Here is a 16,188-nt window from a genome sequence, read left to right as displayed (position 1 = left end):
GCCTGATAAAACTGGGTAACTTCTGTCTGAATACTGTGTCACAAAGCTGGGAGCATCAGGCCTTAAATGGAATGGCCAGAGATGTGAGACAAGATTGAAAGAGCAGACACTTGTATAGCTGTGGTGACCATTAGTATAGTAGGTCAGTTTCCTACACAGGGAAACTCTGGCAGAAAGGCTGTGTGAGATGGCAAAGAAGGTGGAACAGTATCAGACAGCATAATTATTGAAACCAAGGATATGTTTTTTATTTTGATTGATTGTGGTATGTAGTTGCAAGAAATTTGAAGGGCAAAAGAAATATCTATAGGATCAATTTTTAATAAGTAGATTTATGTATGAAAAACAAAGTAATTCTGAATAATTAATACCTACATCTTGGCATCATTCATTATAATCTTTATGGAAAACCTGTCTGTTTATAAGCAGGCATGACAGCAGTCCCTGTTATGAAACTTCTCACTTCTGCAGTGTAAGATCCTTTTCCCATTTGCTTCTAACTTTGCCAAACATCACGTGCTTGTGCTGAAAATTTTCAGGAGGTTCATCTGTCTTAGGCTGATATTCTTTTCAGTCACATTTATGTCTTTATTTTCCAAAATGAGACTGAAGGAGAAAAATATACTGTTTGGCAGGTATAACTCCTTGTCACAATTTCTTGGTTGCAGCATCAACCACTTGGGAAAAAGAAATATGCAAACCTGACCCATGCAAAATTAGCAGGTTCTGCAGCTTTTAGAGATAAATATGAGGGAGAGAAAAAGAAAGTTAAACCCCCAAGGTATGGCTCCAAATTTTAAATAATTTTGACATCTCTGGAGGTTGAATGGGAAGGTCCCAGTCCTGCAAATGAAAAACTTTATGTATGAATGGGAATAGGATATCTTTGTTACTCTGCTTTCCACCCCTGTGAAAATAGGACACATTTACTGTCTTTGGAGCCTATACACACAGGGTAAGCCTTCAATAGTTGACAGTTTAACCACTAAGACTGCTAGAAGGTTTTATCTCATATCAAGCGCTTTGTAGTTCATACTCCAATACGAATGCACACTCTTTTACCCCAGGGAAACTGAGAATGTTGGATATTTTCCTGGGATTCCTGTTCCTCGCTGGTCCAGAGCCAAGTAGAAAGATGCAGAACATCACATCTCCCTCTCTCTCTCATGCTCTCAGTGTCTTCCACACCAATTCCTCCCATGCTCAGACTGTTTTGGAAAAATTGCCTTAAACAAAAAACAGGAAAAGTCAGGGTCAAAAGAAGAGATATATAATTAGATTAAATCACAGTGGGAGATTGCAGTGGGAGATGTGAAAACAAAACAGTGGAAGTTTGTGAGTTGATTTGCAATAAGTGAAACGTGGCCATGGAAGAACCATGGAGAGGGGGTGGGTGGGATAGAGAAGGATGTTTAAGTTCAGTTGTGTAAACAAGTTCAACCCAAGAGTCAATCTTGGTTTCCTCTTTGTAACAGTCGTTCACTAGCGAAAGATTATTCAGGGGCAGGATGAAATGAAAACTCACTTGGGATCTTCCAGATGTGATTTTATGTTGCTCAGAAGGATGGCCTGTAGGGTTTTTCTCAGAAGCTGGAGTAAAATTCTCTCAACCGGGATGAAGGTGGAGTCTGGCCACACTGGTGAGATGTAACTGCTCAGAGAAGACTCTCAAATGGGGGCTAAGACTCTTTTCTCATGATATGTTCAGGTGTGTGAGGTCAAACAGGTTGCAGCTGCAAAGGAGAGGACATCTCACCAGCTGCTCTTTGGTAGGTGATAGTCTGCTTATCACAGTGCTTCAGGTAGTGACCATTGTGTATGAGAGGGCTTATGGCATCTTTCTGGTGTCTTGTTCTCTGCTTTTCTTCTGAGGACTGGAGTCCATTCTCTCTAAATTGCAGCCATCAGCTAGAGCTATCCTAGGTTATAACATACCTTTAAGTTGAACCTTAAAGGTATGTTACAACCTGAGTTTACAGGGGGTGACTAGATGGCCCCTTCTGCATGGGAACCTGCATGGGTATTGGCGTGTGACCTATGGCAGTGCACAAACCCAGTGTATCTTCTGGAAATGTGGGAGTTAGTACCCAGCAGGCAAGGTGAACAGGTCCCTACTCAAGAAATGCCAAAGCAGAGTTTCCCACACAAAAGTTGGTGGGGTATGAGCCTCAGTGGAAGACACCTACTTATTTCATGGAAAAATCTTGAGATTCAAAATGATCTTGTGCTGTGGTAGAGTGAAAACACATACCAGAGTGTCTCTTGAAGGCTCCCAGGGAACAGTCCAGGCGGCATGATCCATCAAAAAGCTAACCAACTCCGCTGGACTGTAGAGCGTGTGAGATATAATCAGACATATACCCATGTGTATTTTTACTTCAGTGGCTGAATTAATCCATCATACTGATGTTCACTTACCACAGAAACACACTACCAATAACTCCACCAGTCCCTGAAATGTCATGTTTCCAAGTCACTCTGAAAACAATGCTGACACCATGTCCTTTGATGCCTGGGACTTCCAGCGCAGTGGAACAAGGCCAAGACTTTTTTCCTAGGTTTGCTGTCTGTAACTTACCAAGAGGCTGAACACCTGCATCATCAGTTTGAGTCAGCCACCAGCCCTAAGCACAACCATAAACTAAGCTTTAGCTGTAGGTACATGGTTAAATCAGTAATGCATGTTAGTAAAGCAATTAGTAGTTCAATTACTCCTTTAAATGGAGTGTGCTAACGAGCAATATGTTGCCCCAGAAAATCATAGTTTCCTTTCTTATTCACAGAGAGAAAACACATAAACTCTTTGCTTAACGTGCTCATCTGCTATTGCATCATCAGTGTCAAACATTCTTCAAATCAATGCAAAAACATATAAGTATTTCAGAATTAAATCTACTGACCTGCTCTTGACAGTCACAACAAATCTATGCAGAATCTAAAGCTAGGCAAGACCAGGGGATGTGGGCTTTCAAATATGCTCCTTCATCTCAGAATTCTCTTCATAAAAATAGATTTTGGTCATAGCTTTTTGTTTTGACAGTAGATCAGCAGTCTCCCTGGCTGATATATTGATTGTAGGGCATCAGTCATCCTGATCTAATAAAATATTGCAGCACAAGACAAAAAAAAAAAAAAAAAAAAAAAAAAGGAAAGCTTTTGTCTTCTTGGCAAGTCAGTCTGAAAGCTTTCTGGAATATTGCTTTGCACAGAATGAAAATGGCTGTGGGCCAATGACTAATTATATTAAAGGGCTGTGCTTTTAAATTATTTATGTTCCATAGTGTTTACCCCAGTCTTATTAAAACCACCACATACACTTCTACAAATAAGATTTTGGTTCAGACGAATGTGACAGTCACTCTGTGGGTGACATACTGTACCAGGAGTTTCTGCTTTAATGTAACAAATAGCTCAATGCACATTAACAGATGCATTACTCGTGGTGCGCTGCCGCAGAAGGAGATGCAGATGAAAACAATTTACCTCTGGTCCATTTAGACACAGCAGATTATGCAAAAATAATAAATGTAGGAGCAGACTGCAAAACATTGTTTGAAATGAGGATTTGTCAAACTGGGGATTTTAAACTGCTTTGGATCCAGACGAGGCTAACCAGAAACTTCTTTTGTTTGTGCAGCAATTGCTGAGCATACAGGAAGAATTAAATAACAAAAAATCCGAACTGGAGCAAGCAAAGGAAGAGCAAACGCATACACAAGCGATGCTTAAAGTCCTGCAAGAACAGGTGAGTGATTTTGGCAGGAGAAAAGTGATGGCTTACACATGCTAAGGGGAAGGAAGGCAAAACCATTAGCTCTGATGGTCTCATGGCTTCACCTCCAAAATCTGTAGGAATCTGACCGCAGAATATGTTGTGAGCAAGACCTGACCTTATGTGTCCTGTCTGTCTGCTCAGATTAGGCTAACAGTTTCAGATAATAGAGTGAAAAGGGACCCTTACTTTATACTATCCAATATTGGATTTCATGTCTTGAGTAGTATTTCTTCTTATGTATTCTACATAGATATCAGTGAGAAGTGGTTTTGCTCTGAATTTTAAAAAAATGTTGGGGGAGTTAAATATAGCTGAGCCAAAACAGCTCTTCCTTTTAAGAATAGTATTGAAAAAAAAAATTGGCATCTCCTGTGTAATTCACACAAGTATGAGTATATAAAATCTTACTGTAGCATTATCATAATAATGGCATTAAAAAAGTAGTTATCAATGCACTTACTTAACCAGTGAGAATCAAATCTCTGTAAATCTGATTATCCCACCTTCTTTGATACTAAGGTGTAGTATGACACAGAAGTATATTTGACAGTATTGTTTTATAAGGATGGTAAGACGGATAGCTACACAGCAAAAAGCAGGTCTGGCCCTAAACCTGTAAATCTAGAGAAGAAGCAGTGCTTTATGTGCAAGCACAGTGTGCTCAAATATGTTTTCTCTATAGACCATGTGGCTTGGACACACTGAAATTGAAAATCCCCACCTGTGGGGCAGAGACACAGTCTCTGCTTTCAGACCTCTTTTTAACCCTTTCTATATAAACTTTCAGCTAAAATATTTGATGGCTTGGTTAAGTATTTGCAGTTAAGGTTCTGGGGGATCTGAATTGCTTCAATGGCAGTGATTCAAAATGCTGATGATTCTAATGGTTAAGATTTTTCATGTATATTTGAATATGTCTGCAGACAGATGTATACATTTAATGTACAAATTAGGAAAAGCAAATCATGTTTATTTCTGATTTTTTTTTCTGTTCATTATGAAAGCTAGGACATTGTTCCGCATTTAACATTTATCTTCGAACATATCTGATGACAAATATATTCTACAAATTAGTAATTTAGATTCTGGAAGCTTTTATGTTCTTTGCAGTTATGGTCACAGAGGTAATCTAAATGAAAGCTGAGGCAAGAGTGTAATACAGAAAATATCATGAGGAAGAATGGATTTGGTGATGACAGAATCTTTATAAACACAGATTCCACCAGGTCTCTTGAGTTACTTGGATCTCATTTCCATTTTCACATGACTTTTAAGGTATAGCATTATAAAGTGCTTAAAAAAAAAAAAAGAAAAACAAAACTTGCACGAAGATATTTTATATCTTTGTAGCAATTATATGCTGCAAAAACATATAGGAAGATCTTGCAGTGTGAGGCCCAGTAGGGACCACCAGGGCAGACTTCTGAATCTCTGCAGACTGTTGCTAATTGCAAATCAAATGTGCACTCATGCTAGGCACACAGGCGAAACAGTAGCTGGAAGAAAGGCAGGCTAGATCTGCATTTCTCTTGAGAATTAGCTCTGAAACACGCCTGAGGCCAAGACTGTAAGTAGCCAGAATTCCTGAAGAGTGCTAGGCAGCCAGTGTGCTCCTCCAAGAACCTTGAAAGAGTTCCAAAAGTTTCCAGAACAGCAGAAGCCTTAGCAGTAATGACCCCCACTTGCCAAGACTCACAGCTTTCCTTTACAAGCACCGAGCTTATCTGTGTGTTTTATCCACAATGGGTATTGAAAATCATGCAGCCAAGCCAAGTAATAGAGCATTTCTTTCAAAAATAAATAGCACAGGACTCCTGCCTTGACTTTATGGCTTGGCTTTGTGATAAGTTTGCAAAAAATTGCCTTTTCATCCCAAGCTGGCACAGGAATCCTGCCCTGCCTCACTCAGGGCATGTTTACATGGAGGTTGCAGCTCCATCCAAGCATGGCTGGTCCATGCTCCCAGCCCCATCCAGGCTGGGATGTCCTGCTGGGAGAAGTCCCCCTTGCTGGTGCACCGTATTGCATTGCTGTAGTCAGAAGGCTTCTGAATCAGATCTGGCACGTGCCTGTCAGCTCTGGTTGTCTGAGGGATTCACGCCCGCTGGTTTGAGTCAGGTCTACCCCACCACAGCATTAGAGTTATCAGACACTTCTGATTCCTCATCCCTTCTCCTTCCAGGCAGGCCCCTGGTTGTTGCTGGCACTAGCTCTGTGTGTTGCCTCAGCACACTGTCCACTGCTAACATCACACTTGCCTCTGATTTACCCTGGAGTCATAACAGGGGGCAAGGCAAGTCCTGTTTTTCCAATATTGTACATTTTTCTAAGCTTCCTATTCTAGCATTTCTCTACTTAACCTGTGAGAGAAGAATATCATTTAAATAATAATTTAGAAAAAAATATATTGTACAAAAAGGGACTTCACCCCTTTAACACATGGGAATGCAGCTGCACACTTTCTACCCTTAAGTTTTCCACCATTATCTCCACTGCAGAGGTCCTAGTCTTGGCAGGGATGCAAGCACCTTCTTGCCTAAGCTCTGGCACCCTTTGCAGAGCATATAAAAGTGTGCAATAAAAGAGATGGAGAGGCTCGGGCATCCTCTCTGCATTATACCAACTGATGAAGTAGTGCCAGGGTGATAATGGAGGGAAACCTTGGCAGGGCAAAAGCCTGTGAGACCAAAGTGGGCTGCAGGTTGAGCCCAGTCTCCCATCAAACCCACGTGTGGCTGATGGGGATGTGGCATGACTCCAGAAGAGCACTTTGCCAGGGAGCCGCAGTCACCAAGGGGTGACGGCATGTTATAAACCTAGAAAGGGAAAGGCAAAGTGTCAGCACTGGACTGCATTCCTTGAGCGCTCAGGACACTCTCATCAGCACGCAGAACAGTTTTACAAAACTGAGCGTGCTCTCCTGACCTCATATTCAGAGGAGAAACTCGGCTGAACCCAACAGGACTGCTTGTAATGGGTGAATTTCTATCATGAAGAATTGGCAGAATCAGGAAACAGCCCTTCTGGTCACACTGCCATCCATAAATACTTAATTCTGGTGCTAGCCTGGAAGTAGCCATCTCAGCTCATTCCTACCAGCTATCCTCACTGTGGAGTGGTTTCAAGGATGGTTATTTTTTCAGAGTAGGGAAAACATGTAGCATTCACTGGAAATGCACCACCCTGAAATGCTGTCAGTATAAATTGCAGACTTCTTGAGGCTTTTGAAAGATGAGCTTCAGTGAATTGAACCGGGAGACCTGATGATTTTGCAGTCCCCAGATATCCTTTGTACTACTTTATCAGGAAGTGTTGCCCTCTTCCCTCTCCATGAGGACTGGTTTAGGGGCTTGAGCAGCAGTTCCTGAATTGGTGCAGTTCACAGCCCTGCATAATAAGGTACAAACGGACCATGGCCTGCTTACCTTAAGTGTCAGATTGGAAACTGAACAGCTGGGAGATGAATCACACTCAGTTCAGCTGGTTTTGCCAGGTAGCAAAAATATGATGGAGGTAAACAAACCCCTAGGATTGTAGTCCACCAACACTTCTGAGTCAGGCACTAATCAATACATATTAGCATTCCATTTCATCAGGATTTTAGAACTGTTGCCAAGCAGAGCCAGAGCTGTAGAATCAACTGTTATGTCAAACCCAGTTTCTTTGGCAAAAAAGAAGGAATTCAGAGGAAAGTTGTGTTTATTGTTCCCTATCCACCTCCTCTCCCTCCATCCCCCTCCTCCACACGGTATCTATTGTGAATTAAATTACAATAAAAGCATGTCTTTTCAGAGCTTAACCTAAAGAGCAAATGATTCTATGAGTTTCATTTAAGTGTACAAACCTCCATGGCTTATAGGCTCAGGAGAGCTGCGGTGTCTCCTCTTTGCTCTGTTTGCTCAATCACAGGATGAACGACAGCATATTTCACTGTGGCTCAAGATGTGAGCTAGGACTTTCCTTAAATCTCCTGAGAGTGATCTTTACAATTCCCAATGTAATCCTGGATTTTCCCCTAAAAGCTAATTCAGGAGGGGAAAAAAAGTTTTTGTTCAGGTCATATATTTGCAGTGTCCTCTCAGTTCTTCCTGACACTGGTTAAATAAAAGAGCTGTTCTTCACTTCCCCTCCTTTTCCATCATACCCAGGAGCCATGTCACTTATTTAGGTACGTTGTCAGGAAGACAATGTATAGTAGCACTTTGGCATCTTACCTCAAAATATATCATGCAAAAGCAATCATTGGCAAAACACTATTTAGCTAGTGGCAACTTGCAGATATTGTAAAGTTTAAATTAATAGCAGCAACAGCGGGAAATTAAATTGTTTATTATTCTTGGGAGAGAAATCTGTGTACCTTTTATGCCTTGAAACTACTTTCTAATCTTATTATTTAAAAAATAATGACCCAGTCTTATTATTTTTCTTTTTTTTGCCAACCTATCAGGCCTTAAGTATGTTGGTTTCAAAATGGTTTGAGCAAAAACTCATTAGAATTATATGCTCCATCTGTTTTTCTCATTGGAAGCTTTATAAAAAACTCCTTCAAATAAATCAAAGATAACTGTGTGAAATACTGAAGTAATGTGCTTGTTTTGTTCTGTTTTGGTTTTTTTTACTCTTTGCAGTTAAAAAGCGCCAAGGAATTAGCAGAAATCAATGGGCATGATGAATCTCAAGCAAATGTAGGTACATCTGTCTATGTGTGGATTTAGTACATGTATGTGTATGGTCTCAAATTTACTGTGTATGTCTTAAAGCTGATAGAATGGCTGAATGATTTGCACATCAAGTTTGAAGAGCCTGTTTTTTTTTTCTTGAAGCCACAGGTTCAAATCCCAGCAAACTTCATTCAAGGTAGATAAATTGGCTTCCATGCAATTTACTTTGTAGGATTTATTTGGATGAGACTTTAACAACCAGTGTCCTACTTGCTGAATGTGGGTGTTAAAGATGCCATGGAAACGACTGCAAAAGAAATGCTTTTCCTTAGTGTCCTGTCCAGGATTAGTCAAGCTACAAAGTTACACCATTTGTCTCTGTGGCTGCCACCTTGCAGCCTGGCTGTATTTCAGTTCTGAGTGAGGTGGTTCATATATAATTTTGATTACTATTGGTGGTTCACGTATAATTTTGAAACAGTTAATTTTCACAAGAGGACTAAATTAATTCACTGAGTCATTATTTTGTCCAGAAACATTAAAGGACTCTTAATGTTGTGTTTTTAAAAACCTGCTGCCAAAAAAAAATAAAATTGCTTCTATTATTTTCTTAATGATTGCCATCAAAACAGCAATTTCTATAAGGGGGCAAGAGAAAAAAAAAGGGAAAGTTTCCTGCTATGTTTGCCATTCAAACCGCGCAGTCTTTGTCATAAACATATGAATATTAAAACCAATTATATACGATATTTTCCTCCTGGCCAAGTGAACTGGCAACAGTTTACATGCTAATATATTTTAACATCTACTTTAGTCCATGTGTTGCCTAATGGCTCAGTCAGGAAAACAGTTTTATTTTAAGCCTGAATGGAAGACTCAAGTTTTGCGAACTGTTTTTTTGATAAGGAAATGTTGTCCTCGTTTTTTTAATCCTTTCCTAAATCTCATTCATTGTGATCCGTTTCCGCAGTGAAGTCGATAGAGCCTCGTAGCTCTCAGCGTTTGGACAGGAGACATTCAATATTGTCTGATAGCTCCAACAAATCTGCAGCTACAGTCGGTCTGCACAGCATCCCACTGCCCCTTTGAAAGATTCTGTTTGCAAACGAAAAATACATTAATCCAATGATGATCTTGAAATACTCACATATGCTAAAAAATAGTGGTTTTACAATAAATAGCTGATTGCGGGTTTCCCAAAGGAAATTCTAAAGGAATATCTACATGTAAGTCGTATAAACTCTCTAAAAGAACTTGCTTCCTCACCAAAAAATGTAGATGAAACAAGGTTATGCGGTACTGAAATGTTTTAAAGGGAAATTACCTGAAAGCTTCAAGCTGTACCATTTCGGCTCATATGTAACTGCATAAACAGAAGTGCTTGAGAATTTTATATTTATATAATATAGAGGTTTAAATAGCATTAAAAGGAAACATTTCAATTGTGTAAAGAGAGTGTTTTAGAGCACAGTTCCCAGATATCTAAAACAAATATTTCAGACTCTTTGGTCAGTAGTAAATTTTTCAAAATGCAATATTTTGATCTAGTTTGTAATTGTACAAGCTCTCAAATGCCTGAATTTTCCCTAGGATAGAAATGGTATTTTCTGCCCCTCTTTTCCATGAGTTCTTCCCCTGCTGATCTCATAGCAATATATGACTCTTAAGAAAAGAAGTCAATACCTAGATTAATGGCAAAGAGGGAAACCAGATAGTTACAATTATTGAGTCACAGTTGCAGCCATGTATTCAACAATAACACCACCATGGAATCAGAAAAAGCACAGCAGTATAAATGAAAATAGAGAAATAGAGGGAAAGAACTGATGTTAAAACATTTGCTACGATAATGAACTTTGTAAAATGGAAGCAGAAGTGCCTTTTAAACAATTGTCATTTATATCAAATATGTAGCACTCAGGTGTTGTGCCTTGCAGGTTGTCTCCACATATATTCTCAGCAGACTCCATGGGTTTTGCCCCTGGCCACTGTGCAAATCAGGGATGATCAAAGAGAAGAAGGCTTGGTGGCTCCTACGTGTTTCTTAGTGAACTGTGATGCATATAATTGGATTAGGACATATTTGTTACAGATGACAGGTTGAATTCAGCAAATTAAATACCTCTACATGCTGAGCAATAGTGGGAGGTGTTGGTAAGGAAAAATGGCAACGTATGCCTGTATACTGAATACACAATCTTATCTTCACACTGTGGCATATATAGATTACTCTGCAGAAAATCATTCTCCTAGAAAGGACAGAAGAAACTTTAGGCACAGTGCATAGACATCAAGAAAGCCCATACTGTAACCTTAAAGATTACTTTCTTCATTCAGGATTTCTCCTGATTGCACTAGTCTGATCGTCTTTTACATTAAAAAATGATGTTATTTAAAATAAAATGTGGAAACATTTTTCTTAGGAAAAGCAGATACAGATGAAAATGTATACGCTTAGACCTACCCTGGTCTTCTACATACTTATTATGTGAGACCATCCTGAAAGGGAGACAAGGATCTGGACACCTTTGGAAAAAGAAAAACTTCCCTCCTGAAGTAATTTGTAGGTGCCCAACCTACAAACTGAACTTCATTTTTTTTTCTCTTGTTTTCACAGGAAAATTAGCTAAGTTGACTAAGAGGCTGAAGCAATTGCAATGTCACATTCCCTGCATGTCAGTTCACACAAAGTCAGTGGGGGTGGGGTAGATCAAAATTTTAGTGCATTGCCAGTACATCTGTTATTTCCAGGAAGCAAAACCATCTTACAAGGTTCTCCACAGAGAACCTTGTAAGGTTCTCTGTAACCTATAAGGGTGTTTCATGAGTGATTTGCCAGGTACATGCAGTAATATTTGTTATGGCTGTTGACATTTTCCAGCTATGCTCTGTGTCAGGAAAGGCCAAATGTCGGGCTTAGGCAGTACACAAAGCCCAGGATTCTGGTCTGGTGTTAACAGAGACTTCAACAGCCAGGACTGCCAGAGGTGCTGTCACTGAGTGCTCACTTCCATCAGTCCTGTGCTTTGGAAGAGATCAGTCCTTGCTTCTAATCTGACCCCCTTTTCATTTCCTCTTCATTGCTGCATATAATGGTATTTCATTCACATCTCTGCCTTAGCTGAAGTGAAAATAATGACCAATGGACAATCATAATTTCAGATATAATCCTCTTCAAGGATGTTCCCAGACTCTTGGGACCTGAATACTCCCAACATGAAAAAAAAAATCTTGCTTGGGAGCTGTGCTTGAGTAGAGATTATTTTGCAAACTGAAAATGCTAATCACATGTTTTGTGACTAACTCTACAAAGACAATTTATTCTTCTACTCTTCCTGTAAATTCAGTGGCTTTCTGTGAAACTCCTAGTACATAAATTAATTTTGTGTTTTGATCTAAGATCTCCTTTTGCTTGTTGCTGAGTTCAGTATAGATATGGCACTGCATGCAAATACAGTGAATACATCCCTGGTTTGGAGGTCAGAAGGTAAACATCCGTGGTATTCCTCTACTGTAAATGGAGAAAGTAAGATTTCTCTTATACAAGGAGGAGTTTGTTGCTCTCCCTTGTCAGCTATCTGCCTTCCTTAGATGGCAGCTGTGAATAACTCCTACCCTTTGTAAAAGTGCTGTAAAATTGTAATCAAGAGTATCAATTTGCCACATTCAGACCAAAACAAGACATGGTTAATGGTCACAGAAGCATTTTGAATTCTCATTGCAATTTCATGGCAAAGTCCTGACATTGTTGAAGTCACTAAAGAAATTCCTATCAGGTTAAAAAGTTGAAATTTTAGTCTTTGCCAAAAGAATTTAAGGGTTACCTCATTATCACCAAGACATAATAAAATTAACATATTTCAGAGAGTGAAACTGATTTCACCACAAGGGTTTTTTTGACCAACTTTTTGTTCTGTTTGTGTTTCGTTGTTTGAGCAAAGTACTGGAATTGACCACATTCACCTGTCTGCCTTCAGTTAGCGTCTCCCACAGCTTGGACACAATGTTCTCTCCAGACACAAAATCAATAATATTAAGTAGGGATGCATTTTTCCATTTGAATGCTTGAAGCTGTTGTTAGAGCATTTCTTGAGTTGAACCAAGCATCTTACATTTAATGTTGATTCTTCCTTTCATTTTTGTCTTTTGTATTTGCTTTTGAAGCAGTTTCCAGATGATCTCTGACTCTGAGGAGGGGGGATATATCACTGCATTGCTCACTTTATACTGCACTGACAGTGATCACATTCTTAACTACGCCCTAGATTTCTCTTTTCAGCCAGTAGGTTAATCAGTGATGATCATGAAAGAAATGATGATTTTTAAGCGAGTGATCTTCATGAAAGAAAAGATGCTTCTTAAGTGAGGCTTACTTTTGCCACAAGTTGGGCAAAGATTTAAAAAGCTAACCCTGTTCAACTTTTGGAAAAGTCTATAATTCCATCAGAGTTTACTTCTTTGTACTTCCCTATGCAGAGCTTTAATTTAGGCATCTGAAGGTGCCTGCTGTGAATGTCTTTTGTTAGTGTATGTGTTAGTACACACATGCCATTTGTGTGGCAGCTCCACTTAGTGTGGCAGCATCTCATTGAGCCAGGTGAGATGGAAAGGACCTTGAACACAAGGAGGGGAGTAGGAGCTAGAAGAGTGCAAAATCATACCAGTACTTTGGTAGTGTGGGACAGGAGTTGGTCATCTTTAGTGATGAAGATCCCAAGTGATTGCTGATTCTTCTGCTTCACTTCCTTGTGCGTGCTACAGTCATTTCCTGGTTATCCCACTCTTCAAAATGCTTGCTCTGCCCAGAACAGCATGGGCTTGCAATAAAAAATGTGCTCAATATGGCTTACATAAGAGCAATTTGAGTCTTAAGTTACAGGCCAGAAAACCCCAGTGCAGGCCTTGCATATGTCAGGAACTGTCTGTTTCTCTCATCTGAGCTTCCCAGGTTTGTAAGCTGTGAGCCTTTGCCTCAGCAAACTGATGTTAGTCACTGAGTACTTTCCTTGGGCTCCCCACAGTGAGGTCCTGCAGCAGGCACTTCTGGAGCACATGGGTGTGATTGGGCACTGCAGGAAATGAGGTGATGGCACCTGGGTGCTTTAGAGAATAAAGAAAACATCCTGGTGGCCTCTCCATACCCATGAGCTCAAGGTGACATTCCATGCAGGGAATGGCAGAAGTTGGGGTTTGTCTCTCTGCCACACCTCAGAAGAAAAGAGCACGAACTATGGGCACCCTCCAGCCCCTTTTGTTGTAACTTCTCCCTTCTGCAAGAGTTAAAGAGAGCAGGCAGGAATAATGGAGAGTGCAGGGATGAGGACAGCTCCTTGAGAAGAGAGGAGTGGGGTTTGATTTCTCATCATGAGTGTGCTGTGTCATTAGGAGAAGGTACCCTGATTGGATTGGAGCTGTCAGGGGGGCTTTAAACAGACACATTTACCATCTGTATTCAGGTTCTTCTGTCCTGGTGGGGCCAGTACCAGGGGCTGAGGAGTGGCTGTGCCTCTTTCTACTCCCCACCTTTTCCATTCCAGATATTTATTTGTAGCCCTTCCATCACTCATTTCTTCTCATTTCCTTCAATTTAAGGCACATGGAGCATGATAGATTCAAGCAGCTCTGACCGTTCACAGCTCAGCAGCTTTCCTACTTACTGCGACAGGCATGAGGAATGACCACCTCCTGAATTCAATACCACGAGGCCTGAAAAGTAGCAGGAGTTTAACAGGCTGTTTAGGATGTTATCAAAGAGCCCACTCAGCCTTCAGAAGTTCTTTTACACTGGTAGATCAAATCTCCCCTCGTTCCCCCCTTTGCCACCCCAGCCCTGGTTTGTCATTTCAGAAGACAGCGAGAGTTTCATTAGCACGGTACAGATGTCTCTGCTGGCTAAATCAGAGTCTCTGAGATTCCAGCCATGATTAAACCCTACAGGGAGCAAACAGGGAGCAGACCAAGGTATATTCTGACACAGAATGTGCTGCCTGAAGTGGATCTGGGGTGTAGCAATAACCCCTTTGTTAATGTGCAGCAAGAAATCACACCACTTCTCTTGTCCCTAATTAAGAGTGTCAGAGTGACTTGGCTTTTGATTGCAGTGAATTCTGATCATCTGAGGGAGGAGAAAGAGAACTCTGAGACACAATGATAAAACCCATTCAGCCACCCACTCAGCAAATCACAAAAGTTTTTTTTACTTTAAATTTCATATGAGCTCCACAGGGAGACAGATCTTCAGTGCCCAGAGCTACCTGACATTTTAATAATATCTGATCATTATATGGAGCCTTTCATCCCAAAGCATTTTCCCCGAGTATTTATACTGCACACGTATACAGGAGTCATCCTGTCATTCCTAGTGAGGAATAACATTCAGCCTCATACATATGCAGCTGTGGGCTTAACCCACACAGCCTGCAAGGCAGATTGGCTTGTCAGAGCACTCGGGCTCCCCCGCAACCACCTGAGGGATGATGGGCCACCTCTGCTTCAGCCCAAACCTGCTGCTGCAGGCCTGGGGGTTGTGCACCGCACTCACGCGCCTTCCAACCGGCTTCCAAGGAATAGACAGGAAAGGAGTGACAGAAGTGAGAAAGGAACTTCAGTATTCCCAAGAGCCACTCTTCATGGAATGGTTTTCATTTGAAAGGGCTTTAAGGATCATCTAGTTCCAAATCCCTGCCATAGGCAGAGACAGCTGTCACTAGACTAGATTGCTCAAAGCCCCATCCAGCCTGGCCTGGAACACTTCCAGGAATGGCACATCCACAACTTCTCTGAACAACCTATGCCAGTGTCTCACCACCTTCACAGTAAAGGATTTCTTCCTTGAATCTGATCTAAACCTGTCCTGTCAGTGTGCCCTGACTTTTCCTGTTCCAACATGGCTTTGTAAAAAAAGTCTCTCTCCAGCTGTCTTGCAACCCCCTTTAGGTATGTGAAGATACTGTAAGGTCTCTCCTTAGAATCTTCTCCAGGCTGAACAATTCCAGCTGTCCTGTCCTCACTGGAGAGTTGCTCCAGCCCTTTTATCATCTTCATGACCCTCCTCTGACATTGCTGCAACAGCTCCCTGTCCTTCCTATGTCAGGAGACCCAGAGCTGGATGCAGCACTGCAGGTGGGGTCTCACCAGAGCAGAGCAGAGGGGCAGAATCCCTCACCCTGCTGGGCTCTCTTCGTTTGATGCAGCCCAGGATACCATTGGTTTTCTAGGCTGCAAGCTCACACTGCTGGGTCAAGTTGAGCTTCCCATCAAACAATATTCCCAAGTCACTCTAAGGAACCTCAGAAAGAGTTTGTCATCCTGATCAAAATCCACTCCAAAGGAATAAGAACTCCAAAGTGTATAAGTACTTTCTGCATTTTCAGATGTGGAGATTCCTAAAATTAATATCTTTCAAATACAAAACCTTGAAGAAGATCATTCACTCTCGTAAGACATTTAAGGTTGGTTTTCCCTATTGTTTTTATTTCAACAAAATAATTTTCAAAACTTCTACAAGTCTTAGAAGGGAAACAAACTGCCTTTTTCTCTCTCTCTCTCTTTTTAACTTTTGAAATTACATAGTTCTGGAAGAGATTGCAAGAGCGATATTTGTGCTAAAGACCATTTCAAAGGGTTTTCACAAATTCTCAATCTCAAGTAAACATGAAGTACCTCCTCCTCATTGACTTCAGCAGAGCTGGTGGGCAAATGATATTTTCATTCAGCCAGCCATTGGTTTGCTGCAATTCCCTAAAACAAAGT

At 40.8% G+C, this 16,188-nt stretch overlaps 1 protein-coding gene across 2 annotated transcripts in view; it reads left to right on the top strand.

The window, feature by feature from the left end:
• The window catches only part of ENOX1 (ecto-NOX disulfide-thiol exchanger 1), a 356,320-nt gene that overhangs the window by 324,675 nt on the left and 15,457 nt on the right, over positions 1 to 16,188 (top strand). For both annotated transcript variants that reach the window (XM_084226361.1, XM_084226360.1), the window contains 2 exons: positions 3,638 to 3,745; positions 8,404 to 8,460. In XM_084226361.1, coding sequence (XP_084082487.1) covers positions 3,638 to 3,745; positions 8,404 to 8,460 — 165 coding nt within the window. The remainder of the gene's footprint in view (positions 1 to 3,637; positions 3,746 to 8,403; positions 8,461 to 16,188) is intronic.

The sequence above is a fragment of the Fringilla coelebs genome, assembly GCF_963513975.1.
Source record: "Fringilla coelebs genome assembly, chromosome: 2".
In the NCBI taxonomy this organism is placed as follows: domain Eukaryota; kingdom Metazoa; phylum Chordata; class Aves; order Passeriformes; family Fringillidae; genus Fringilla; species Fringilla coelebs.
The sequence above is the reverse complement of the archived record's forward strand: the minus strand, read 5'-3'. Positions and strand labels throughout refer to the sequence as shown.